The sequence below is a fragment of the Gracilinanus agilis genome, chromosome 1 (assembly GCF_016433145.1).
Source record: "Gracilinanus agilis isolate LMUSP501 chromosome 1, AgileGrace, whole genome shotgun sequence".
In the NCBI taxonomy this organism is placed as follows: Eukaryota; Metazoa; Chordata; class Mammalia; order Didelphimorphia; family Didelphidae; genus Gracilinanus; species Gracilinanus agilis.
Genome location: NC_058130.1, coordinates 198,480,766 through 198,506,793, shown reverse-complemented (window position 1 = coordinate 198,506,793; position 26,028 = coordinate 198,480,766). Strand labels below are relative to the sequence as shown.

General features: G+C 36.4%; 1 protein-coding gene across 1 annotated transcript in view; it reads left to right on the top strand.

The window, feature by feature from the left end:
* The window catches only part of TRPM6 (transient receptor potential cation channel subfamily M member 6), a 173,585-nt gene that overhangs the window by 97,773 nt on the left and 49,784 nt on the right, over positions 1 to 26,028 (top strand). The window contains exons 19-25 of the mRNA XM_044678581.1: positions 1,009 to 1,155; positions 2,844 to 2,972; positions 7,346 to 7,597; positions 10,979 to 11,153; positions 11,333 to 11,447; positions 17,081 to 17,280; positions 21,448 to 21,580. Of these exons, the coding sequence (XP_044534516.1) occupies positions 1,009 to 1,155; positions 2,844 to 2,972; positions 7,346 to 7,597; positions 10,979 to 11,153; positions 11,333 to 11,447; positions 17,081 to 17,280; positions 21,448 to 21,580 (1,151 nt within the window). The remainder of the gene's footprint in view (positions 1 to 1,008; positions 1,156 to 2,843; positions 2,973 to 7,345; positions 7,598 to 10,978; positions 11,154 to 11,332; positions 11,448 to 17,080; positions 17,281 to 21,447; positions 21,581 to 26,028) is intronic.

Here is a 26,028-nt window from a genome sequence, read left to right as displayed (position 1 = left end):
ATATATATTTAATACTTTAGAGATTATTATTGCTCTAAGTAGTGAGAGCTCCTACTAAGAGGAAAAAAATGTTTTAATGGTAGGGGAGAGAGAAAGAGAGGCACTAACATGAATAATTCCATTATTTTAGAATAAATCATTGTTTCAAGTGGAAATGAGGAGTCACATGTAACCCTTGTGTTTTGTGTCCCTTTATCCCTATACTTGTATTAGGACAACAAAGATATAGAGTCCACCCTAATTCATATGCCTTAGGCTAATAAAAAAGTCTAGGATATTAGCAAATCTGTTTTTCCTCCTTTTCCAACAAACTGTGCCCAAGGTCAGTGGCTCAGTGGCTGACCAGTTGAGAATCCAGTGTAATTTTATTTTATGAATGCTATAAGTACTTGTGGGAAATTGACCCTATTTAGAAGCCCTCATGTCCCATAAAGACTTATTTCTCCTTGTGCTGCTTGATACTTCTCCTTGCCTGGGCTTCTGAATTAAACAGGATGTAGCAAAGTACTTAGGGCAGTTCTAAACCATCAGGAGCAGGTAGGTGGTACAGTAGAAAGTGCCTGGATTGGAGTCAGGAGGACTCAAGTTCACATATGACCTCAGACTCTGGGCAAATCACTTAACACTGTTTGCCTTGGTTCCTTATCTGTAAAGTGAGCTGGAGAAGGAAATGGCGAACCACTTCAGCATCTTTGTCAAGAAAACCCCAGATGGGGTCACAGAGTCGGACATGACTAGAACAATAACAAAATGGATTTTGCAGCCAGTATGTGTTAAAGGTGGGACGTGAACACTTTTCCTGCCTCCAAGACCAGCTTTCTCTTCCCTGTGTCATACCGCGCCTCTCCCACAGGGAAAGTGGATTCACTAATTGGGTGGTTTCCAGAAGAGCAAATTGCTTTTTTCAGGATGTTTCTTTAAAGTCCCAGGGTAATCAGTAGAATGGTATGTTTTCCTGAGAATAAAACAAATATTTCTCCTCTTTTTTCCCCCTCTTTAAACCCCCAGAAGAATTATGATTTTGAAAAAGGATCTGATGAGAAACCTGACGATAACCAGAACTTTGCCTCATATCATGGACCCCAAAGCCTTCCTGGAACCAGAAAAGTCTATGAATTCTACAATGCTCCAATTGTGAAGTTCTGGTTGTACACGGTTGGTCATTGCTCCAAGTCATATTAACTTTAGTAATTAGTGGTTACGGTGGATTTGCTGCTTACAGAAATGCTACTAACAGCATGGTTGATTTTTTTTTCTTCTTCAAGAAGCAAAGGATGCACAAACTGAGGGGAAGATTTTTGAATGTTTGAAATGATGGTGTAGAAAATAGTGATAAGTGTAGGAAAGTAGGGGAGAGGAAGGGATAACTCTTTCAGGAATGGGAATGGAAGCTTTCTTCTGAAGCTTTAGGGCCCTCCTTTTTATTTATTTAAATTTTTTTGAGGGGAGCGTTCTCCTTTTTTTATTCCATGGTATGATAGTCTATGAATGACCTAAGAGAATTTTATAGTTCCTGGAATACAATGTTTTCTCATTGACTTTTTTTTAAAAAAAGGCCTATCTTCTGTCTTAGAATTGTTACTAAGTATTGGTTCTAAGGCAGAAGAGCAGTAAGAGGTAGGCAACTGGGATTAAGTGACTTGCCCTGTGTCACATAGCTAGGAATTACCTGAAACCAGCTTTAAACCCAGGACCTCCCACCTCCAGGTCTGGCACTGTATTCACTGAGCTGCTCATCTGCCCCTCTAGTTTACTAATTGAGAAAATCTTGTCAGATTAGATTAATTGGGACCTAGTTTGTAGTCCTAGCAGAAAGAATAGTGGTCTGGATTCATAAGATTAGCTGTGGTAGCTAATGGGAATGGCTAAATGAATAGAATTCTGGTTCCTGCAGTCAGGAAGACCTGAGATCAAATCTAGTCTAAAACATTTCCTGGTATGTGACTTTGAACAATTCACTTAACATCTGTCTGTCTTAGTTTCCCCAGTTGTAAAAATGGGGATAATAATAGCATAATCCTCACAGAGTTGTGAGGATCAAATAAGATAATATTTTCCAAGCACATAGTATGGTACCTAGCACATAGTAATTGATTACTAAATGCTTCTTTTATTTTTTTTTTCTTTCTCCCCTTTGGTGGCACTAAACTAAAACTTGACCAAGTAACTGGTTCTTGGTTTTTTAATGAGAAAGGAAGGGTGTAATAAATGATTTCTAAGAACCCTTCAGTTTCAGTTGATGATCCTAAGTCTATGGCATATGTCTTCATATTTTTTCCATGAAAATCAGCATATATACATACTGATTCTTAAAACTTTAAATTCTTCCCCATGTTTAGAAGCCAGATATAAATTCTATATTTGACTTAGATTTTTAGGAAAAAAAGTAGGAAGGGTAATATAATATTTTTTCCATTTAATAATTTTTATTTTTTAGAAAAGTTAACATGGTTACATGATTCATGCTCTTACTTTCCCCTTCCCCCCTGACTTCCCCCCCCCCCCCCCATAGCCGATGCACATTTCCACTGGTTTTAACATATGTCATCGATCAAGACCTATTTCCAAATTGTTGATAGTTGCATTGGTGTGGTAGTTACGTCCCCAATCATGTCCGCCTCAACCCATGGGTTCAAGCAGTTGCTTTTCTTCTGTGTTTTCACTCCTGCAGTTCTTCCTCTGAATGTGGGGTAATATAATTTTTTTAAAAAAAGTCAATTTTGAGGGCAATTCCTAAAGAAATTATACAAATGTTTTGAGTCATGGGAGTTTTCCTTTGGATAATTTTCTAATTCTATTACTAGCTCATTGATTACTGTAATATATGTATCCTTTCTCCACAGATGGCATACTTGGCATTTCTCATGCTCTTCACATATACTGTCTTGGTAGAGATGCAGCCTCAACCCACAGTGCAAGAGTGGCTTGTTATTATCTACATTTTCACTACTGCCATTGAGAAAGTCAGGGAGGTAAGTTCTTGAATTTTATCCCTTTCTGTAAATCCTTGTTTTGGTGGAGGAAACTGGCTTTTTTCTTTTAAAGGAAAAAGGGCTTTATTGACATATATATATATATGGAGAAAATAAGCATTTAAGGAGCATCTACTATGTACCAGGCAATATGCTAAGCGTTTCTACAAAATGTTAGCATCACTTGATCCTTACAAAAACCCTTTCAGGTAGGTACTATTACTATGCCTGTTTTATACTTGAGGAGGCTGAGGTAAACAGATTAAGTGAATGGTTCAAGGTCACATGGCCATTAGTTGTGAACCAGATTTAAACTCAAGTCTTCCTGCCTCTAGACCCCTCTTACAACTGGCTTCCCCATGAAATAAAAGAATGGGACTGAAAGTGGTTACTTTGATTTCTTTTAATTTAAAATTTTTAAAATTTGTATTGCTATTTAAAATAATTATCAAAAATTTCCCCAGTATCTCTCCCCTGCTCTCTCCAGAATCATCTAATTATAGCAAATAACATTTAAAAAAAAAAAAGAAAGAAAAAAGTCAGCAATACTGATGAGTACATTAAAAAAGGCTGAAAGTATGTATAGTGTATCACATTCATGGACCCCCCCCCCCCCCAATTTCTACCAAAGAGTGGAATGTTGGTGTCTTCTCAGTCTGATTTCTAATACTATATGACAGATAGCTTGTTAAGGGAGGAATCAAATCATAACAGAATAAAATCCCCCTCATTATTATCTGATTTTTCCAGTCACTTGCTATCTAAGGTCATTGTCTTCTACAGAAACTTCTTGTTACCTTTCCCACTCATGGTCTTTGGGGAGGAAGATTGCTTCTTACATTTGATACCAATGAACTTTTACTAATAGACTTTCCTACTATCTGTGTTTAGACACATTCTCTTTGATGGTATCATGTAATTTTTACAGCCTACCATATCCTGACTTCTCTTATATTTGCCTCTTAAATGTTTTATCTCCTAGATAAGAGTACTGTTAAAGTGACAAAAGTTATGTAGTGTGAGTCCAGTTTTAGCTTTCCAAAGGTTGATTGAAACTAACCCTCTCCCCTCCACTCCCTTCTGGGTACTTCTTATGGGGGAGTAGTGGGGCGGGGAATGTGTGTGTGTGTGTGTGTGTGTGTGTGTGTGTGTGTGTGTGTGTGTNTGGGGCGGGGTGTGTGTGTGTGTGTGTGTGTGTGTGTGTGTGTGTGTGTGTGTGTGTATGTGTATTCCTCTCTAGTTTTTAACTTGCCTTTAAAATAAAATTTATTTTCAGTTCCCAATTCTCTTTCTTCCTTTACCCTTTTCCTTATTATAAAATAAGACTGAGTGAAAGACATTGGAATCTTGTGTTAGAATTGATAGACTTGGTAAGGAAGGGACATCCTATGGTCATATGAGACTATAAGGAAGGAGAGAAAATGAATGTATAGAAATTTTAAGATTTGGGGGGAAGATCTTGATTAGCTCATTATCAGATCACCTTAATAATCACAGCAAAATAAAAGGTGATGTCTTCTGTTGAGCATGAGAGACATGGTTGGGGTAGAACTGAGAGCTTAAGGGGAATAGAGAAAGTTTGAAAGCTGTTTCATATCTAAAATATATAGAAAACTTTATCAGATTTATAAGAATAAGAGCCATCCCCCAATAGATGAATGGGCAAGAGATATGAACAGATAATTTTTGGATGAAGAAATCAAAGCCATATATAAGTATATGAAAATTATATTCTGAATCACTACTGATTAGAAAAATGGAAACCAAAACAATTCTGAGTATCATCTCATGGCCATCAGATTGGCTAAAGTGATCAAAAGGCATTGGCAAATGCTGAAGGGGATATGGGAAAATAGGGGCACTAATAATACTCTGTTGGTGGAGTTGTGAAGTGATCTAACCATTTTGGAGAGCAATTTGGAATTACATGCAGAGAGTTATAAAACTGTGTATACACTTATACTCAGCAATATCTTGCTGGGTATTTTTCCAAAGAAGGGGAAAAAAGAAGAGAACTTATATGTTCCAAAATATTTATAGCAATTTTCTTTATGGTGGTAAAGAACTGGAAGTTGAGGGGTAACCACCAATTGGGGAATAACTAAACAAATTGTGGTTTATGATTGTGATGGAATACTACTGTGCCATAAGAAACAATGAGTAGACTAATTAAAAAAAACTTGGAAAGAACTATATAGGTTAATAAACAGTGAAATGAGTAGAACCAAGAGATTATCATACACTGCTACAGATTCAGTACTTGAAGAATAAATTGTGAATGTTACCTCCAGAGAAAAAACTGAAAAATGGATACACGAAAGACATAATTTATGTATACATATCTGTGTCCTAGATGATACTACGATGCAAGGAGGGGAAGGAGGGGCTGAATTACTTGCAAATAAATTATATTAATTTAAAAAAAAAAGCTTGAACTGGTCACAGTAGGGAATATGATCATACTTCCTCAGTGGTTATACCTCTTGGCAAGGCAGTTCTCTTTAGCAGTGTTATCACAGGTACAGACCTCTTCTTACCACTCCTCCTCATCCCCTAAAAGAGTAAGGAACCAAATGAGGATCAATAGTATGAATTTATGTGTTTTTCAATTAAATTATTATTTTTTAATCAATGAAAATCAACTTCTCTTCCTTCCATCCTCTCCCCTTGAGGAAAAAAAAGAAAATTTCTGTAACAAATATATATATATATATAGTCCAGCAAAAGAAATTCTCCATTAGGTCATAATTACCATTCTCCAACACAAAGTGGATAGCATGCTTTGTTGTGAATCCTCTGAAATTCTGGTTGGTTATTGCATTGATCATTTAGAAAAATTTTCAAAATTGTTTGACTTTACAATAATGTCATTTCATAAATTGTTCTGCTACTTCTGCTTACTTAACTCATATTAACTCAAAAATTCATATAAGTCTTTCCAGGTTTTTTAAAATTGTCTCCATTATTTCTTATAGAACAATAGTGATGGAATGCTTTGTTGTCATTCTCCTTTTGATGGGCATTGCCTCCCATTCTACTTCTTTGCTGCCTATACAAAAATAGCTGATATAAATATTTTTGTACATATAAGTCTTTTTTCTATTTTCTTTTGTACATAGAACCCACTATTAATATTGCTCAGTCAAAGAGTATACATAATTGAATAACTTTTTGGGCAAAGTTTCAAAATATGATCTCAATAAACTACTTTTCTCCAGCAGGCAGGTTGAGTTTGGTAACAGAAAAAAAGATAGGAAAAATCTAGGATTAAGAATTGTCATGATGCATCAGGGAGAAAATCAGAGAAGCTAACCATGGAATTCAGACTGGGTAGGGAGACACATAAAGCCAAGAGAGGACCTGGCAGAGTAATGAGAGGCTCTGAGATTGGAGGTTGAATGTGAAGTGTTTTAGTAGGGGAGAATGATGAGCAGAGGTATAATTTCTGAGCTTTTTGAAAGTTGGTTTGTTATAGTTAGATACTAATAAGTATCAAATAGCAAAATCTCATCTCTACCTCAAGATTCCTAATCCTCTCCACCTTTTAAGTCCAATTAGTGTCCTGTGTTTGGATCATTTCTTTTCCCATGGTAATAAATTACTACTAGGAACAGATAAAAATCTTTTCATTTGTAATCCTTGTAGTTTTGAGAATGAGGTTTCTAAAAATGTATTCATATTAAGGCAAAAAGTTTTCAAATTTCAAAAAAGGGATGCTTCTTTAAAAAATGCCTTGAAGAAAACCTAAAGAAGTTCAGAAGGAAACACAGATAAGTAGCATAGCTTTGAAAACAACATTTTGAATTTATTATATAATTAAAAAAATTAATCCTACCTAGCTGAAATTCTCAAATTCATGTATAATTATCTTTTTCTGTCTGAGTTTATATATAGAAATGTTAGTTTTGGTGGTTGGAAAAATCTCCATACTTTTTCTTGATTTTATGCTTACAAAATTTTTTACCAAATCATTTATCATCATTATCATCATCATCATCATCATCTCTATAAACATAGAAACACATTTATTGAACCTTTGCTATAGGTGAATTCCCTTTTGATATATGATTCATACATTCACATCAATTTAAGTCCCTAAAAATACCTGGAAGGCAGGATGAAATTCACTTAGTATAGCAAAAAGAGTGCTGGTGATAGTCACATGTGGGTTCAGATTCTATTTCTGTTATTTTCAAACTATACAACTTCAGTAAACCACTTCTGGGCCTCATTATCTTCATCTGCAAAACAACGGAGTTAGACTAGACTAAATGACTAGTGAGATCCCTTCAAGCTCTAAATCTATGATACTGGAGTCTTATGATTGATGTTCCATAGTTCCATTAACTTTTCCGTCTCTTTTCCCTCTCTAGATATTTATTTCAGAACCAGGAAAGTTCATCCAAAAAGTGAAGGTGTGGATTAATGAATACTGGAACTTAATAGAAACTATTGCCATCAGCTTGTTCACAATTGGTTTTGCCCTTCGATGGGCTGATCCTCCTACACAAACAGCTGGAAGGTTACTTTACTGTATAGATATTATATTCTGGTATTCTCGACTCTTGGACTTTCTTGCTGTGAATCAACATGCTGGTCCATATTTAACCATGATTGGGAAGATGGTGAGTACTTCCTGGTCATAGTAATTTTTTTCTTTCTTTGAAAAAATAGCTTGTAGCCATCTCTAGTATTTTTAGAAAATTACTGGGGTCAGGTGACAACCTTAAGTTTTACAAAGTTGATTTTCTTTGTATTGCTATTATTGTATAACTTTTTCTCCTGATACTTATTTCTGACCTCACTATTTCAGTTCATACAAATCTTCCCAGTTTCCTCTGAAACCTTCCCTTTCAACCCTTTTTGACTGCATAATAGCATTTCATTTCATTCTTTTACCATAATTTGTTCAGCCATTCTCTAACTGATGGGTACCCCCTTAGGTTGTGTTTTTTTGACTTCATTAAAAAAGTGAGCTATAAAATTTTTGTACAGATGGAGCTTTGCCCTCTTTTTACCCCTTTGGACATTGTTCCAAATTGCTTCCAAAATAGGTGAAAATTCACAGCTATGCTAATATTGTACCAAGTTTTTCAGACCCTCCAGCATTTGTCATTTCCCTCATTAGTTAACTTTGCTTATCTAATGGGTGTGAGGCAACCTCCTAGTTGCTTTAATTTGCATTTCTCTAGTTCTTAGACATTTGGATCATTATAAAAAATATTGTTGCTATTATTTTGGATTTTTTCCCCTGAAAACTTTCAGCTCATATCCTTTGATCATTTGTGGGAAATAGTCTATTTTTAAAAAACAGATTTCATATATCCCTAAGATTAGCTTTTATATACTTTGAGGGACATTTATAAATCATATATTTTCATCTGCATTTATACTTCAACAGTTCTTTCCCTAGAGGTGCATAGCATTCTTTTTCATAAGTCCCTCAGAATTGTCCTGGATCATTATACTGCTGTTAGGTCATCTTTGGAGAACATTTAGGAAAAAGAGATTACTCTCACTATGTCATTGGACATTTGTATTCATTATTTGCTCCATGAATACTGTATTAGGTAACATTCAGCAAAAATGTAGTATTGCCAAGCTGAGCGTCAGTTGACATTTAAAGTAAAAGAAGAAGGGAATAAACACTTATTAAACACCTATTATATACCAGGCACTGTGCTTAAGTACATTTTATAAATATTATAATTTGATCCTCACAACAAGCCTTCAAGGTAAATGCTATTATTATCCCCTTTTTATAGTTGAGGAAACTGAGGCAAACAGTGGATAAGTGACTTGATTAGCATCACATAGCTGGTAAGTGTCAGAGGTCAGATTTGAACTCCGACCTTCCTGATGAGGCCTTTGTCCATGGCCCTATTAGCTTCTACAAATAAACTCTGATTTTGTATATAGTTAGCATTGAAGACTATGGTCTTTTAGTTCACTCCCATGATGTTTTCTGGGCTAAAATAGTATTTTTCCTAGTCCCCCCCCCCCCCCCCCGAGTGGTTTTAGTTTTCTTCATCTAATATTTTCTATTTGAGTAAGCATAGGTTCTTTCTGGAGAGAGTCAAAGTATACTCAGAAGCCCTTTTGAATATGGTCCTTTCTGGGTGTAATGCAAGGATGCAACAGAAGCTTTTGCTCTGGCAAGAGTCTACTATAAACAGCCCTGGCAGTTAAGTCTTAGAATCTTCACTGAAAGTCAGTTGGAGTCTGAGACTTGAAGAGAGCTGACATTCCAAATGAGGTTCTGCTTTTGCTTTGGCTTGGGCTTGGCCTGTGCTTTTGTCTCTGGACAGTTTGAACCTAGCTGATTTCTCTGGATTTCTCCCTGACTTCTCCTTATTATACCCCTGTTATTTTCCCTGAATTTTCCTTTGGGCTCTGGGAGGAAGGGTGGTTTTGGTGATTAGACATTGTGGGTTTGGTTTTTCTGTAGGCAAGTAGAACATCCTTAAATCCAGCTATCCCTTATTTTATTGATCTAGTAAATACTTTACTTTAAGGCAACCAAATCTTCCTGACTGGGAGAGCAGGCTCTCTCTCAGTCTAACCCTCATGTGACCCTTCCCCCACCTTTAGCTTTCTCCCTAGTGACTGTTACAAAACCCTAAACCCCTCTCTCCTTCTGATTAACCCTGATATTAATAAATCCCCTTTGTTACCTACTCAAACCCTCTGGTGAATCATTGTGTCGAAGATTGAGTCAAGGGTAGAAGGGGGAAAGAGTTATTTTCTTTTATTTCTTGAGGGTACTGCGGGCATCCATCTTGGCAGGAAATCTTACCTGAGACTTCCTCCTGCCATCAGTTTCACTGACAGGGAGGAGCCCTTCGACTCCTCCCTCAAGGGACTTTAGAAACTAACAAGAGAAGCTTTCAAGGCAGATTTAAACATTTCTGACTGGCCCAACTCCTTTGTATCTATAGAGATACCTTTCCTCACCTTGAAGGATCCTGCCTATATCTCCCCAGTATCTCCTGTCTCTAGCCTTAGTGTCTAGCCTGTTTTAAGCTGCCTTTCCTGAATACCCCATCTATTCCCTTACCATCCAATATACCACTTCATTCATTCCTTCCCTACATTCAGCCATCTCCTTTCATTCCTTCTCCTAATACCTACCTCACCTTTATCCTTCCTTTTAACAAAAGATTCAAAGATTCCCTAATTTCTCTATAACATGGGACAGTTACTTGTCCTAGGATGAGAAAGGGAGAAAGGTTTGGGGGTTGGGGGGATATTGTACTAAAATGGAGGAAAAGAGCATGAAAAGAAAAATATATAAAATCTCAGACAATTTTTTTTCACAATTTTGTCTAGGATTAGGCTGGTTTGAGTATACTTGGTCTTGTTGAATTTATCATTTAATGTGGTTTACATATAAAAAGGTCTAAATACCCAAATAGATGGAATTTATGTCATTTTGGCAGTTAAAATGAAAACTTGGCTAAACATTAACTAATGTGAGTTCCTTGTAATGATATTGCTTAAAAAAACAGTTTGCTTAGAATTCTACTTAGCTTCTTCTGAATATACTAAATGAAATGCTGAACCTCCAAGAGATGAGCAATCAGTGGAAGGAGAAAGTAGGTTTCTGAATGATTAACTGTAGAACCATTCCAGGAACAGTTAAGATTTAGTTTTGTTTGTAAGATTGGTGTGATGAATTTAGTTCTAATAGAGAAAGGATATACAAGATTATTTAATCTCAAAGGGTTTTTTCTTTTTTTTAAACTGTGGACACATTTGATCTAAGACACTCAGAATAAAAAAACACAAAAATAAACAGGATAGCTTTGGATATGCCCAGAATAAGGCATTTTTTTTTTGTCAAGAACAAAAATTTAATATCTAAACAATTATGGCGACAACAGATGGATTTTTTTCTTTGACTAAATTTGGCTTTTGTAAGTTATTACTTTGTGCTTGATGTCTAAATGAATACTGTAGTTGCAGCCCCAGATCATAGCTGATTGTATTTATATTATGTTTTTCAGACAGCAAATATGTTCTACATTGTGATCATGATGGCTATTGTGATCTTGAGCTTTGGAGTGGCTCGACAAGCAATTCTTTCTCCACATGAGTCTCCATCTTGGACACTGGCTCGTAATATTGTGTTTCAGCCATACTGGATGATGTTCGGAGAGGTCTATGCTGCAGAAATAGATGGTAACTAGACATTTTTCTATTTTTGGAGAAATCAAAATTTTGTAGATTGTTATAAAGATTAAATCTGGGACTTTATGATCTGAACTTTTGAGATATGAGTTGTGTTCATGGTCATGTAGCATGATAAATCATACTGGGTTCAATAATGCCAAAATGTGACATGTTTTCTTTATTTGTAGTTTGTGCAACTAACCCGAACTGCCCTCCTGGTTCCTTCCTCACTCCATTCCTTCAAGCTGTCTACCTCTTTGTGCAGTATATCATCATGGTGAATCTACTGATTGCTTTCTTCAAGTAGGTGCCAGTTTTACATAGTATAAACCAAAATGGTATGGGGAGGATCTGATTGGGTAAGAGGTTATTGCTTTTTAGTTACAGTAACTTCACACATATATAGATGCCTGAGGTATTGGTATTCTGTTTTGCAATGGAGAATTGTACTTATTAATTTACTTTTTCAATTACTAGAAACAATTTTTTTGATGTTTTCTGACATTTTTCAATTTAGATTTTCTCTCTATCTGCCTTCTTGCCCCCTACCCAAGGTAGTGGGTGAATAATCTGATATATAGATTATGCCAATGCTTTCATGCAATACATATTTCCATTTTGCTCCTGTCATGATAGAAGACACATACATACAGGAAAAAATTCATGAAGGAAATAAAGTAGAAGATGGTAGGCTTTGATCTGTAATCAGATTCCAACAATTCTTCTTTTAGCTGTGGATATCTTGGAAACTTGCTGTGCTGATAATGGTTTAGTCCTTCACAGTTGATCATTGTGTAATATTTCTGTTATTATATATGTTGTTCTCCTAGTTCTGTTCATCTCATTTTCATTAGTTCATATAAATCTTTGCAGGTTTTTCTGAACTTGTCCTGTTCTTCATTTCTTATGATGCAATAATATTCCATTACAACCATATACCATAACTTGTTCATTCATTCCCCAAGTGATGGGCAATTCCTCAGTTTCTAATTCTTTGCCACTACAAAAAATACTGCAAAAAATATTTTGGTACAAGTAGGTTCTTTCCCCTTATCTCTGTTTTTTTGGGATATAGATTCAGTACTGGTATTTCTGGGTCAAAGGATATGCATTGTTTTATGGTCCTTTGACCTTGGTTCCATATTGCTCTTCAGAATGGTTGTATCATTCACAGTTCTACTAACAGTGTATTAGTGTCTCAATTTTCCTACATCTCTTCTAATATTTTTATACCTTTTTTATTTTATATTTTATTTTATATATTCATTTTATATTTTATATAAACAAAAATATTGTTTAATATTTTTAATAATAATCATTTTACATTTTGGTCAAGTTAGCCAAGTGTGAGGTATTTCTTAGCCAGTATCAGATTGTTTTGATGATTACTGCTTCATAGCATAGTCTAAGAACTGGAATGGCTGGGCTTCCTTGCTTCATTTTAAAAAAAAATGATTCCCTCGATATTCTTGGTCTATGTTATTGGCTTTTCCAAATGAATTTTGTTATTTTCTCTAGTTCTAGGAAATACTTTTTGGGTAATTTGATTGGTATGGCACACAATGGAGAATTTTTAATATAAACACAAAACTACTGGAAGGTGAAAAAGCAAAGTGGTGAGAGGAGACAAGTAAAGATGAAGAGGAAAATAATGAAAAGGATGTGGGCCAGAATGGTGGGTGAAGAAAGTAACTATAAATTGTAATAAGGAGAGGTGTTGGTTGCAACACCAATACAAGTTGGTAGGATAAAGGCAGAGATTCACCTGAATTCTTCCAAATTTTCCTTAAACAACTTTAAAATAATGCCTCAAATCAAATTCTTGAGTGGCAGAACCACCAAAAGTTTGGGGTGAAAGAATTTTCCTTCCTAAGACAACTCAGGAAGTCAATAGAGAAGGTTTATCTTATTGGAGTGGTGGAGGACATTGCATCCTCGGGTGTGCCCCAGTAAGCTAGCAGAGGGCCTTGGGGGTGGATGCATCAGGGGTGTCTTGGGGAGCTTCCAGCCCTGCTGGTAAGGGAGTCTGCCGACTGATCCATAGAAGATTACAAAGGACGAGTTGTTGGCACTGAGTGCAGAACTTTTTACATTGCCCATTCTGTACATGGCCCATTCAGGCCACCTTCCCAGGGTGAAGAGGAATACCAGCCTACCAGCACTTATGGCTGCATAGGAGTTTGGACCCTAGTCACCATTCCAGGGCAGAGAAGAGTGCTTCTGTTTGCTCACTGATGAGAGGTTAGGCTAGGAAAGCAGAGATTACACCTTTCCTTCCATGTATCATCTTGGTAGAGCCGAAAACTTACAGACTCCAGATGCAGCTCTGAAATCAGCAGCATGAAAATCTTAAAGATTGGGACAATGTTCCCGCCACCCTGGGAGCAGAGCTCATCTTTAACATAAAGTTATGTCAAGAAGGGGCAACTGGACTTGGAGTCAAGAAGACTCATTTTCTTGAGTTCAAATCTAACCTCAAATACATATTAGTTATGTGACCCTGGACAAGTCACTTAACTCTTGTTTACTTCAGTTTTCTTATATTAACTAGAGAAGGAACTGCAAAACTCTCTAGTATCTCTGCCAAGAAAATCCCAAATGGAGTCATGAAGAGTCAGACATGAGTGAAAACAGAGATTATTTCAGAGATATTATAAAGAAGATTTCTACACTTGTTAGACTTTTGGACTAGTGGTCTTCCAATTTGACAGTTTTCTGTAATTTTTTTCTCTTTTGAGTGCCTTTAGCCATTCAACAAATCAGTTTATTTAAACAAATGTTCATTAAGTGCCTGTTTTGTGCAAGGTGCTATGCTAAGTTTTGGGGATACAAAGACAAGCAGGACCCAACAAGGAAGATCGTAAGTGGGGAATATAAGTTGAGAAAAGGAATTGAAGGGACACAGGAGAAAAATACAGTATTTGGTAAATGATAGTATGGTATAGAAGTACTTTGTTATGTTAATTTCATGGACTAATGCTTCAAGAAGTTGTTGGGGGAGACTTCTGCTTCTAGGAGCCAAGATGACAGAAAGGAACATTCTGAGATTGCCCAAAGTCATCTCAAAACAACCATACACACAAACACACACACGAATGCTTCAAAACAAATTCTGGAGTGGCAGAACCAAAAATAAGACAGGGTGAGACAATGTTTCAGTCCAAGAAAATGTCAAGGGATAACAAGAAGGACCTATCTCACTGGGATAAGAGGGAAGGTAGCCTGAGGAACAGTCAGGTACAACTTGGCATCAGGAGGAGAACCAAGAGCAGGAGGAGCAGCCATTGCAAGCACATTTGAGAAGCCTTCAGAAGGAGGAGCAGCCCTGCACTTATGACACCCGGGGGAACCAGTAGCTGGGGAGCAGAACCCACCTCGATCCAGTACACACAACAACCTGGGGAACCTAAGGATAGTACTCCGTCCACTCTAGGAACAGAACTGAACTTCAGCATATTGGTAATATCATGAAGAAATTGTTAAGGATGGGGAATGAAGAAGATATGTACTTGCCTCATTAAATAAATGGCACTTGTTACTTCTAATGGCTGATTAAGGCTGTTATCAGTTTGTGTCTTGGGGTCTTCTCAAGTTCAGGTGACCATTTTGGTGACTTTCAAGCAGAAACTATCTTTTATTGCAAAAGCTTTTCTTATAATTAGAATTGTCAGAAAGGGGATTGAGTTATCTTAGGTATCCCTTCCTTGGAACTCTTCAGTCAATGGCTAAATAATCATGTTGGGGTATTTTCTGTAGTAGTTTGTTCAGTTATAGGTTGAAATAACTTTCCTCTGAGGTATTTTTATCTTTAGCCCGTGATTCTTATTTGCTATCCTATTGTTGACCCCTAATGCCCAAAAGATCCTGAAGTTTTTCTGTGATTATCTAAAAGTCTTGAGTAGATATTAAATTTAAAAAAAAAACAATTAATATAGGAAGATAATTCTCAGTATTCAAAATGAAAGAGAGATGATTATCTTTGTACTTTGATTCCTCAACCAAACATTGTGCCATTGCTGAAATTGTGATCACAAATATGACAGATTGTTTTTCCTCATAAAATATTTAATTGATTATGATGATTTGGATGTTGAAAAATATACCTCATTGATGGTAAGGAGCCTAAAATAAACATTCTAGAACTACTCACTTTTTCATAAAAAATTCTATCATTCAGTAGATATAAAGATATATCTGAGTAGCATAATTTGGGTAACTTTTAGGGAATACCTAGCTGATGAAAAATTTCTGGAGGAGGGGTATGATTACTATCTTCAAATATTTGAGAGGCTGTAATATAGAAGATTCAATTCTGAAAGAAAGTGGTTAGAGCACTGGGTCTAAAGTCAGGAATACCTGGGCTCAAATTTGTCCTCATATACTTGCTAGCTGTGTGATCATGGGCAAGTTATTTTACTTCCCATTTGCCTCAGTTTTTTCATCTGTAAAATGGGGATAATAGCACCTACCTCCAAAAGTTTTTCTGAGGGTCAGATGAGATAATAATTGTAAAGCACATAGTAGAGCATATGGCAAATAGTAAGCATGATATAAATATTAGCTAATATTATTATTCTCATTATTACCCTGTAGATTTGGGGGATAAGAAATGGGTAGAAGGTATAGCAAGATTTAAGCTCAGTATATGGAAAAGAGATCTTGAGAAATACAATCAGCTCCCTTATGAAGTACTGAATGAGTCCTCCATTGTGGAGCAGAGATGGCATCAGGGATATGGCAGAGAACATTTCTATAATGGGTAGAATTTTGGACTAGGCAGTCTTCCAATCTAACAGTTCTGTAATTCTGCTTATTGAGTGCCTTTAGTCATTCATTTAACAAATCCAGTTAATTTGAGTCTATGTTCACTTAGCAAATGCTTTGTGCAAGATACTATGTTAAGTTTTGGGGATACAAAGAGAAACAGGAACCAGTGCCTAGAGCTGTGCTAGAACCATGTGCCTGGAAATGTGTTATGGGATGGGGTAAGAGGGAGGAGATAAAAGATTTCTAAATTATGCCTCCTGCCTTTTGGGAAACTTACATTTTTGTTGAATTGATAAGGTTAACATTCATGAAACAATTGGTGGCTAATAAAATAATTTATAACAAAGTGCTAGGTGAGGTGTTTCAAACCTCAAATCTCATTAAATTTAAAGTTAACATAAGACACTCAAATGTTGTGAAATTTTAGAGACAGAGATCATCAAAATTGTAAGCTCTTTGAGCAGGGACTAGGGCATTGGACATAATAGGGACTTACTGAGTGCTTACTGAATGAATGAATGCTAAATAAAGCATCTAGTTTAACCATTTCCATTTTCTAGATGAGAAAAGTGAAGCTTGAAGCTCTTTCCCATTTTCTTTTCATATAAGAAGCTCTCTGAATCTGATATATAATTTCACTGAAAATTTCAGTATACCATTGCCCATAAGAAATATCTTTCTCATGGGGGAAGTTCATATCATTAAACTAACTGCATTAAATTAATAAAATCAGAAGTGATCATTGGAGTTTGGATGAATACATGCAGGGTTTACTAGGTAAGTGTAGTTTCTTCTTTGAATATTGTGTAAGGGATTTAGTAAATCTCTGGTGTATACTCTGCTCCCCCCCATAAATTTTAAATCATCCAAATTTTCCCTTAGGTTAAATTGATGCACCATGAGGATTAAGGAGTAGTTTTTGTTCGTGATATCAAAGTGTTAAAATATTTTCTCTCTGGTTGGAATTTCTGTCCTTTGCACGTCTTTTATTTTAATGTGCTCTCAGGTGTTACTGGTTGGAAGTAGAACATGTGAGGTCATTGGGCATTTGTTTTGCTAGCATAATGTTTTTGGGATATAATAAACAGATCTCCCACAAACAATGGGAAACAGAGATAATTAGTTAGCTTGAATTATTTCAGAATTGCTTCTCTTGATTCCTTTCACAGCAATGTTTTCAATCGAATGAAGGCCATTTCCAATAAACTCTGGAAATATAATCGCTACCGTTACATCATGACTTATCATGAGAAGCCATGGCTGCCTCCACCTTTCATCTTACTGAGTCATATATTCCTCCTATTCCGTTGCTTCTGTCATCACCAAGCACCAAATGAACTGGACCAAGAAGAGGGTGATGTTGGATTAAGTAAGCATTGGCTAGCTTTCTGACTTGAAGAGAAAGAGTAAAGGCAATGAGATGAGTTAGGATTGCAAACCATTGGAAATTAAGATCATTACTGATGATTGGAAATTAGTAACACCTGAACAGATCCATCAAATTATATCACCATGGCGTGCATGACCCCATTGATGATGACTAAATAAGGAGGGTGTCTTTGTAGGAGAAAAGATGGGCAAGGCTCAATTGTACTTGGATGAAGAAAAAACTTATCTTAAATATTAAATCTGTGGGCAAAGTACCACCAATTTGGCCACAAACACACATTTCAATGTAGTAATTGCAGCAGCAGCAGCAGCAGTAGTAGTAATGGAAAGAAGAGGAAAAAGGAGGAAGGGGAAGAATAGGAATAGGAGGATTAGAAGATGAAGATTTGCACAGATGTCCCAAAAGTTTGTTTTGGGCATCAGAAGGTATTGTCCATGATTTGCCTTCACTTTCCTAAAAAGGAAGAGGCTTTGAATAGGCAGAAATGAGATGAGGATATAAGGTAGGAATGGGGAAAGTGAATAAGGTAATCTTTGTTCAGTGTTTGATAAGTGGAGAATCAATTTTCAATGGGTGAGGTTAGTATAGTGTGTTGCTTACAGAGAATTAGTGTACCTGGGACTGGTTTTGAAGAGTTTTTGTGTTTCAGGGTATGTGTGAATTTCTGGCTAAAAGCCAGAAAATCCTCACCTAGTTACCTTGTAGATACAGACAGAAAGCTTTTGTAGATCCAAGAACAGGAGAGGTTCCCCTGCAATATCCTTTGTCATAGAAGCCTAACTCAGTTAATTCTAGTTAGGGATTCTTGCTGAACTTTGAGGAGAGTGAGGACCCAAAGTATAACCTCCATATGGATGCCAAAGTGATTTTCCAGTGTCTAGCTGTTGCCTCCAGGATCAAATATGAATTTCACTTCTTGGCTTTTAAAGCCATTCTCAATTTGGCCCCAGCTCACCTTTCCAACATTATTATTATTATTATTTTTTAAACCCTTGTACTTCGGTTTATTGTCTCATAGGTGGAAGATTGGTAAGGGTGGGCAATGGGGGTCAAGTGACTTGCCCAGGGTCACAGAGCTAGGAAGTGGCTGAGGCTGGGTTTGAACCTAGGACCTTCTGTCTCTAGGCCTGACTCTCACTCCACTGAGCTACCCAGCTGCCCCCTCCAACATTATTATTTTTTATTCACCTTCCTGAATGCTAAATCCTACCAAATTGACCTTCTTGTCGCCCCTCACAGATAATACTTCATCTTCCATTTCTTTGCCTTTTTTTCTGGCTCTCTCCCATGTCTGGAATTCATCCCACTTTTACTTTAACCTTATAGATTCCCTTAGTCTTCTTCAGAACTCTTTTTATTTGCCTCCTTCTCCATGAAGCCTCTCCTGATCTCCCTACTCATCACCCCATCCCTCAGTAATATTTAATTTATTTTGTATATGTTTATTTGTTATTACCTGTTATTTCTGTGGATAGAATGCAAGTTCCTCAAGTTTGTTTACTTTCATTTTGTCCTTGTATTCCCAGGCCCCAGTGCAGCGCCTAAGCATAGTAGATAATTAAAAGCTTGCTGATTGATTGGTTCCTGAATGGCTTTCCCCTGAAGTATGTGTGGTTAGAGGTTCCCTTTCTCCACAAAACAAAACAAAAATAAAATAACATAAAACCAAGGACCTATCTGCTTCTATTTGTGTGGTTCCTTCAAGATTAACCCCTAGACAAGTTGCATTTTTTGTGGCATCAGTTTTACCACTATCCAGAAATAATTTCCCCACAATGCCCTGTCTTGTCAATAGGTTCATTCAAGCCTGGGAGCCAGTAAATGATTTCCTTGTAAGAATTCTCAGGAAAGGTTCTCTAAGGATTTTCTTTTAGACTAGGGCACTGTTTATAGGATTTGCAGTTCTGAGCTCAGTGGTTCTGCTGTGATAGACAGAAATTTGCTTTCCTAATTGGAGGAACTGCTATTGTTTGCTAGTCTAGAGTGTTTCCTCTGGAATGTGTGGTATCTAGAGAGAGTGATGCTGTGAATGCTCTAATTTATCCCTTGTCCACTTACTGAGGAGAAGGAATAAGTCTTGAATGAGGCTGATCTTTCATGTACTTATAATCATTCAATTCTGTTGAATTAACACTATTTCAAAAGCCTACTATATTCAGGTGCTGTGTTAAGCTCCAGATACCCCCTCCTCCCCCAAATAGACCCTAACTATAAATCACTTACATTCTACTGGGAAGGAGATGGGGAGGGAAAATGACAACATGTGCATCAATAATAAGTAAATACAAAGTAAAAACTAAATTTACACCATGCTTTGTCTTGGCTTCAATTTAGCCATGGCATTGGGCAAAGCAGGTAGGTGGTGTGGTAGCTAGAGTGCTGGGCTTGGAGTCTGGATGACTCATCTTCCTGAGTTCAAATCTGGCTTTAGACAGATTTGTAACCTTAGGCAAGCTACTTAACCCTGTTTTCCTCAGTTTCTTCATCTGTAAAACGGACCAGAGAAAGAAATGGCAAACCACTCCAGAATTTTTGCCAAGAAAACCAAAAAAACAACTTATTTGGGATTAGCCTTGAAGGAACCACACACATAGTAGAATGACTGAAAAACTGCCAAACAACTTGGGCAAGTCACTTAAACTATCACAGCCTCACTGTCCTTCTTATAAAACTAGGGAGTTGGATTAGATGACCTCTGAGGTACCTTCCAATTCTAGATATATGATTCTACCTATCTTAGCTATGAATTGGCAGAGAAATGTACCTGAGTCAACAGGGAAAAGGAAGGAAGAAAATATGACTACTATATCTTGGGCACTACACTTAGTGCTTTACAACTATCAACTCATTTGATATTTATAACAACCCTAAGAGCTAGGTGTTGTTATCTTCATTTTACAGTTGAGGGGGGGAAAAAGGCAAATAGAGGTTAAATGACTTGCCCAGGTTACTACTGTCTCAGGCTGAATTTGAATTCATCTTTCTGGTCCCAGACCCAGTGTTCTATCCACTGCACCATCTAGTGGTCAGAAGGCATTTGGATTCATTATTTTTTAATGCAATTATAAACCCACAATACTAAGATTTACATGAATTGCCATATGATTACTTTGTGTTATGTTTCTCTATTGACTCTCTGTTATTATCAGAGGACACACTCTGAAATTCCATCTTAGCTAACATTCTCTTAATAAGTTAACCTGTAATGTACAATTCTAAGGAAACAAGTGTTTTGAAGTTAAATCAGTGGCTGGGGTTTTAATGAGGCAAGGATCACATTCTATACCTTCTTGTTTAAAGGGGACAGAGCTAAAAGTCTTGACTTCTTGATAGGTGAAGTTTGTTTCTACACCCCCTGACCTTTGCACTCAGCCTCCAAAGTCTTGAATGTGACTTTTTCATGTCACCAGATTCAGTTATTTTTGCCTGGGCAGTTTCTCTTAGACATTCTGAATGTGGAGCTTGGCTTCTAACTAATCATGTGCTAAACACAGGACCATAGTGCCACCAGGTGGACATTTACCAGAAAACATGTTGTGCTTTTCAGGCTGCTGCTATTGGGGACACCGAGAACTTAGCTATGATACTTTTTTTAAACTCATCTGGTATTTCTTAATGCAAAGAGAATTAATATTGTAAATTCTTACTATGGATGAGTAGAATTTGTATGCTGACTTGTTAAAAACTTCTTTCTTTCCCTCTTTCTTCACTGTCTTACTCCTCTCTTCCCTTCCCTTCCCTTCCCTTTCCTTCCCTTCCCTTCCCTTCCTTTCTTCCCTTTTTTGGAAAATTTGACAATCTTAAATAATTTGCCTTGTCTTTTATTATGCAATTTTCAATATTTAAAATATACTGAGATGTGAATGTATTGAAGATAAACATTTGATCCCCATTATTCCATTCTAAATTGCTTCACCTATTTATAGAAAGAATCAAAAAGCATGGATGGATGGGTTGTCTTTCTATCCCAGGGATGGGTTGTCTTTCAAGAGGTGTCAACAATGAAAACCTTTTAGTAACATATAACATTGGTTATCCCCTTTCCCAGAAGAAATAACTCCCTAAACATGTTGTCAGGTTTTTTTTAAGGGTGGAGAAGGACTCTGTTAGGTATGTTTGGTATTTCACATTATCTTTTTTCTTCAGAACTCTACCTGAGTGATGAGGAACTCAAGAAGCTCCATGGTTTTGAGGAACAATGTGTAAAAGAATACTTCCATGAGAAGATGGAGTACCTGAATTCCAGTTGTGGGGAGAGAATACGAGAGACCTCTGAAAGGTAGGGTTTACTTTTTTGTTCTTTTTTTTTCTTGAAACTTAACTGCCACCAAAACCTTGTGATAGGTTGTAGAGTCTTCAAGACAAGGGAGAAGACTAACTGTAAAAGATTCGTCAGGCTCCTAATATTTTTAAGCTTCCCACTAAAACTCAATCTAAATGGTGTAGTGGATAAAACACTGGGCCTGGGATTAGGAAGAGGAGTTTAAATCTGAACTCAGACAATTACTAGCTCTGTGATCCTAGGCAAGCCACTTAATCCTGTTTGCCTCAAGTTTCTGCTGCAGAAGGAAATAGCAAACCATTCTAGGATGTCTGCCAAGAAACCCCTAAATGGGGTCATGAAGTTGTATACAACTGAAAATGACTAAACAATAACAACTGTTTTTTTTGAGCAATGTGCAGATGAGAGCAAGGTCACAGTGTTTATGGCTGGTCTATCTAGATAGTTTTGTTTTAACCATTGCCACAAATCATTTCCTTCATCCCAATTGGAAAAACAAGCCTTTTTGTATATTTCAGTGTTGATCTGGTACCATGACTGGAAAAAAGATAGTTAAAAAGCACTTCACAGAATCATGGAATTTGAGAGTTGGAAGGGACTTTTAGTAGTTGTCTATCCCAAGCCAGTCATAAGAGACTTCCCCACAATAACATAACAGGAAAAATGGTCTTCTATCTGAAGACCTCTAAGGAGGAGGAACCTATCATCTATCTAAGCAGCCCATTCCAATTTTGAATAGCTCCAATTGTTGAAAAATTTCCCCTGACATCAAGCTTCTATTGCCAGCTCCTACCACTGGTCTTGGTTCTGTCTAATGGGACCAAATAGAAGTCTAAGCTTTTCCTTTTATGGCAACCCTTCAAATACTTGAAAGTATCTTTCTCTCTCTAGGTCTTCTCTTTTCCAGGCTAAACATGCCAAGTTCCTTTAGCAGATTCTCAAATATCTTCCCTGTTGCCCTCCTGGACATTTTCTAGTTTAATCTATGTCCTTTTTAAAATGTGGCATTAATTGTGTATATGAGTGTGATGAAATATTGCTATGCTATAAGAAATGATGAGCAGAAAAAAAAAGAAATGATGAGCAGGATGATTTCAGAAAAACCTGGAAAGACCTATCTGAACTGGTACAGAGTTAAGTAAGCAGAACCAGGAAAACATTGTTCATAATAACAGCAATATTGTATTATGATCAATTGAGAAGGTTTAACTATTATCAACAGTATAATGATCTAGGACTATTCTGAAGGACTTATGACAAAGAATACTGTCCACCTCCAGAGCACAAACCATTGGAATCTTAATTAAGATCAAAGCATAGTATTTTTCATTTTATTTTATCTGTGTGCATATTTATTTGGGGGTTTTGGTTTTATATGAATATTCTCTCATAACAATGACAAATATGAAAATACATTTTGCATGATCATACATGTGTAACCAAGATCAAATTGTTTACCAACTCGGGGGGGGGGGGGTGAGAAAAGGAGATGATTTGGCTCTTCAGGAAATTTGGATTTTCAGAAAACATGTTAAAATTATTATTACATGTAATTAGGAAAATAATATATTAAAAAAGAAAAGAAAAGAAAAAGGAGAGAAAAAATGTGGCATCCAGAACTAAGCATAATACTTCAGATGAAGTCAGAGTACAGCGGGACTATCACTTTGCTCTCTGTCTTTAGAAACTGTCTCTCTCTTAACATAATTCAACATCATATTTGCTTTTTTGGCTGCTTAATCACACAGCTGACTAATATTTTGTAAAAAATGTTTACTTATTTTCAGCATCCTTTTTAAAATTTGAGTTCCAAATTCTCTTTTATTCTAGCCCATTCTTGATCCACTTAAAAAATCAAGCAATATGATGTAAATTATACTTGTGAAATCATGAAAAATATATTTCCACATTAGCCATATTGCAAAAAACCCCAGGAGAAATAAAGTGAAAATTTATACTTCAATCTGTACTCAGAGTTCATCAATTCTCTTTAAAGAGGTAGATAAAATTTTCGATGATCAGTCTTTTGTAATTATTTTGGGTCATTGTTTTGGTCAGAGTGGCTGTCTTTCACAAGTGATCAACCTTATAGTATTACTGTTATAATATACAATGATCTCCTGATTCTGTATACTTCACTTTGCATCATTTCTTATAGGTTTTCCAGAAACTATCACTCTCATCATTTCTTATAAAAGCACAACAGTATTCCATTGCAACAATACTACAACTTGTTTAGCCACTCCCCAATTTATGGACATCCTCTCAATTTTCATTTCTTTGCGACCTTAAATATTTTTGTACATGTACACTTTGTTCCTTCTTCTTTGATCTCTTTGAGAAAAATATCTAGTAGTGGTACTTGCTAGGTCATAGAGTATGCACAGTTTTATATAAGTTATATAAGCCTTTGAGTGTAGTTCTAAAATGTTCTCCAGAATGGTTGGACTAGTTCACAACTCTGCCAGAGGTTCATTATTGTACCTATTTTTGCAATTCTCTTCCAGAATTTGTAATTTCTAATAGGTTTAAGGTTTTAAGGTCTCAGAGTTGTTTTAATTTGCATTTCTCTAATCACTAGTGATTTAGAACATTTTTATATGACTATATAGATAGCTTTGATTTCTTCTCAGAACTGCCTGTTCATATTCTTTGATCATTTATCATTTTTATATTTTTATAAATTTGACTAGGTTCCCTATGTAGTTGAGAAATGAGGTCTTTATCAGAGAAACTTGCTGCAAATGTTTTGATTTTCTTTTGATTGTCTTCATTGTCTATGGCACCTTTTAGAAAAATGTGGTTTCTCTGATTACCTCTTTTAATTAGGTTTATTTTTGCTTTTTCTTGATTGCTACTCTTTCCTTTTTTTTTAACTTCAGCTTAAGCATAATAGATTCTTCTCTAGCCTTTTATTTTTTTTTAAAAAATGTTATTTAGAATATTTTTCCATGGTTACAAGATTCATATTCTTTCCCTTTCCTCTTCCCATCCCATTCCTCGAGCTGAGAAGCAATTCTACTGGGTTATACATATGTCATTGTTCAAAACCCATTTCTATATTATTCATATTTGTAATAGTGTTCTTCTAAAGCTAAAATCCCAGCCAGATATCCATTGATCCAGGAATTCAATCATATGTTTTTCTTCTGCATTTCTACTCCCATAGTTCTTTCTCTGGATGTGGATAGCATTCTTATAAGTCCCTCAAGATTGTCCTGGGTCTTTTCATTTGTCCGTTACATTTGATTGTGGCAAAGTGTTTCAGTTTCTGTGTACAATATTCTTTTGGTTCAGCTCATTTTGCTCTGTATCAGTTTCTGGAAGTCTTTCCAGTTCACATTGAAATCCTCCAGTTCATCATTTCTTAAAGCACAATAGTATTCCATCATCATCAGATAACACAACTTGTTCAGTCATTCCTCAGTCATAGGTCATCCCCTCATTTTCCAATCTTTTGCCACTACAAAAAGTGTCAGCCTTTTATTTTAACTGTTGATATTGTGTTGGTTGGTGAGTTCCTTGGGTATTCACATTTGTTTATTTAGACAAATTCCATTTTCTCCTTCACTGGAATTGTTTTTCCTTTTTCTCTTTAAAAAAAAGTGCTATTTTGGAGCACTAGGTGGATATCTCAGTGAGAGGGAACCAAGCCTGGAGTTGGGAGGACCTGGTTCAAATTTGGCCTCAGTCACTTCCTAGCCATATGTCCCTGGGCAAGTTACTTAATCCCGGTAGCCTGGTCCTAACTGCTTTTCTGCCTTAGAACCAATACTTAGTATTAATTTTAAGACAGAAGGTAAGATTGTTTTTAAAGAGGAAAAAAAAGTCCTGTTTAAGCATCTCAAATCCATTTCATGGCAACTTTCCCTGAAGCATTTTAGCCCATGGGATCCTACATAACTTTGCTATGTACCCTTTAAAATCTGTTTTCCCAAAGTCAGACTATCAGTGTGTCAGATCATGCATAGAATTCCTCTCCTTTACCACAAACTGGAATATGGAATGGTTATTGCCCCTTACCCCAAGGTCTGAGTCACGTCTGCACTACTGAACACTTTTCCCAAACCTTCCTAACTTCTTTGTTCTTGTTGAGTGTATCACTTTTCTCCCATTCAGCTCAGCTTGAAACCCTAAGTGTCAGGCATGATTTCTCACTTCCTCACCTCTCATATCTAATCACTTGTGAAATCCTGTCATTTCTACTTTGCTAGCATCTTTTGTTTGTGCCCCCTTTTCTCCTCTGACACTGCCACCACTCTAGTACCTATGCCTGGACTCTTGCAATAGCCTTCTGGTTGGATAGCCTTCTTTAAGTCTCTCTCTCCTCCAATCCATTCTCACTCAGTTGTCAAATTGATCTTTGTAAAAGTGCAGGTCTGACCATGTCACTCCACTCCTTCTTCCTTCTCCTGCCCTATTCAATCAACTCCAGTGGTGGGAAT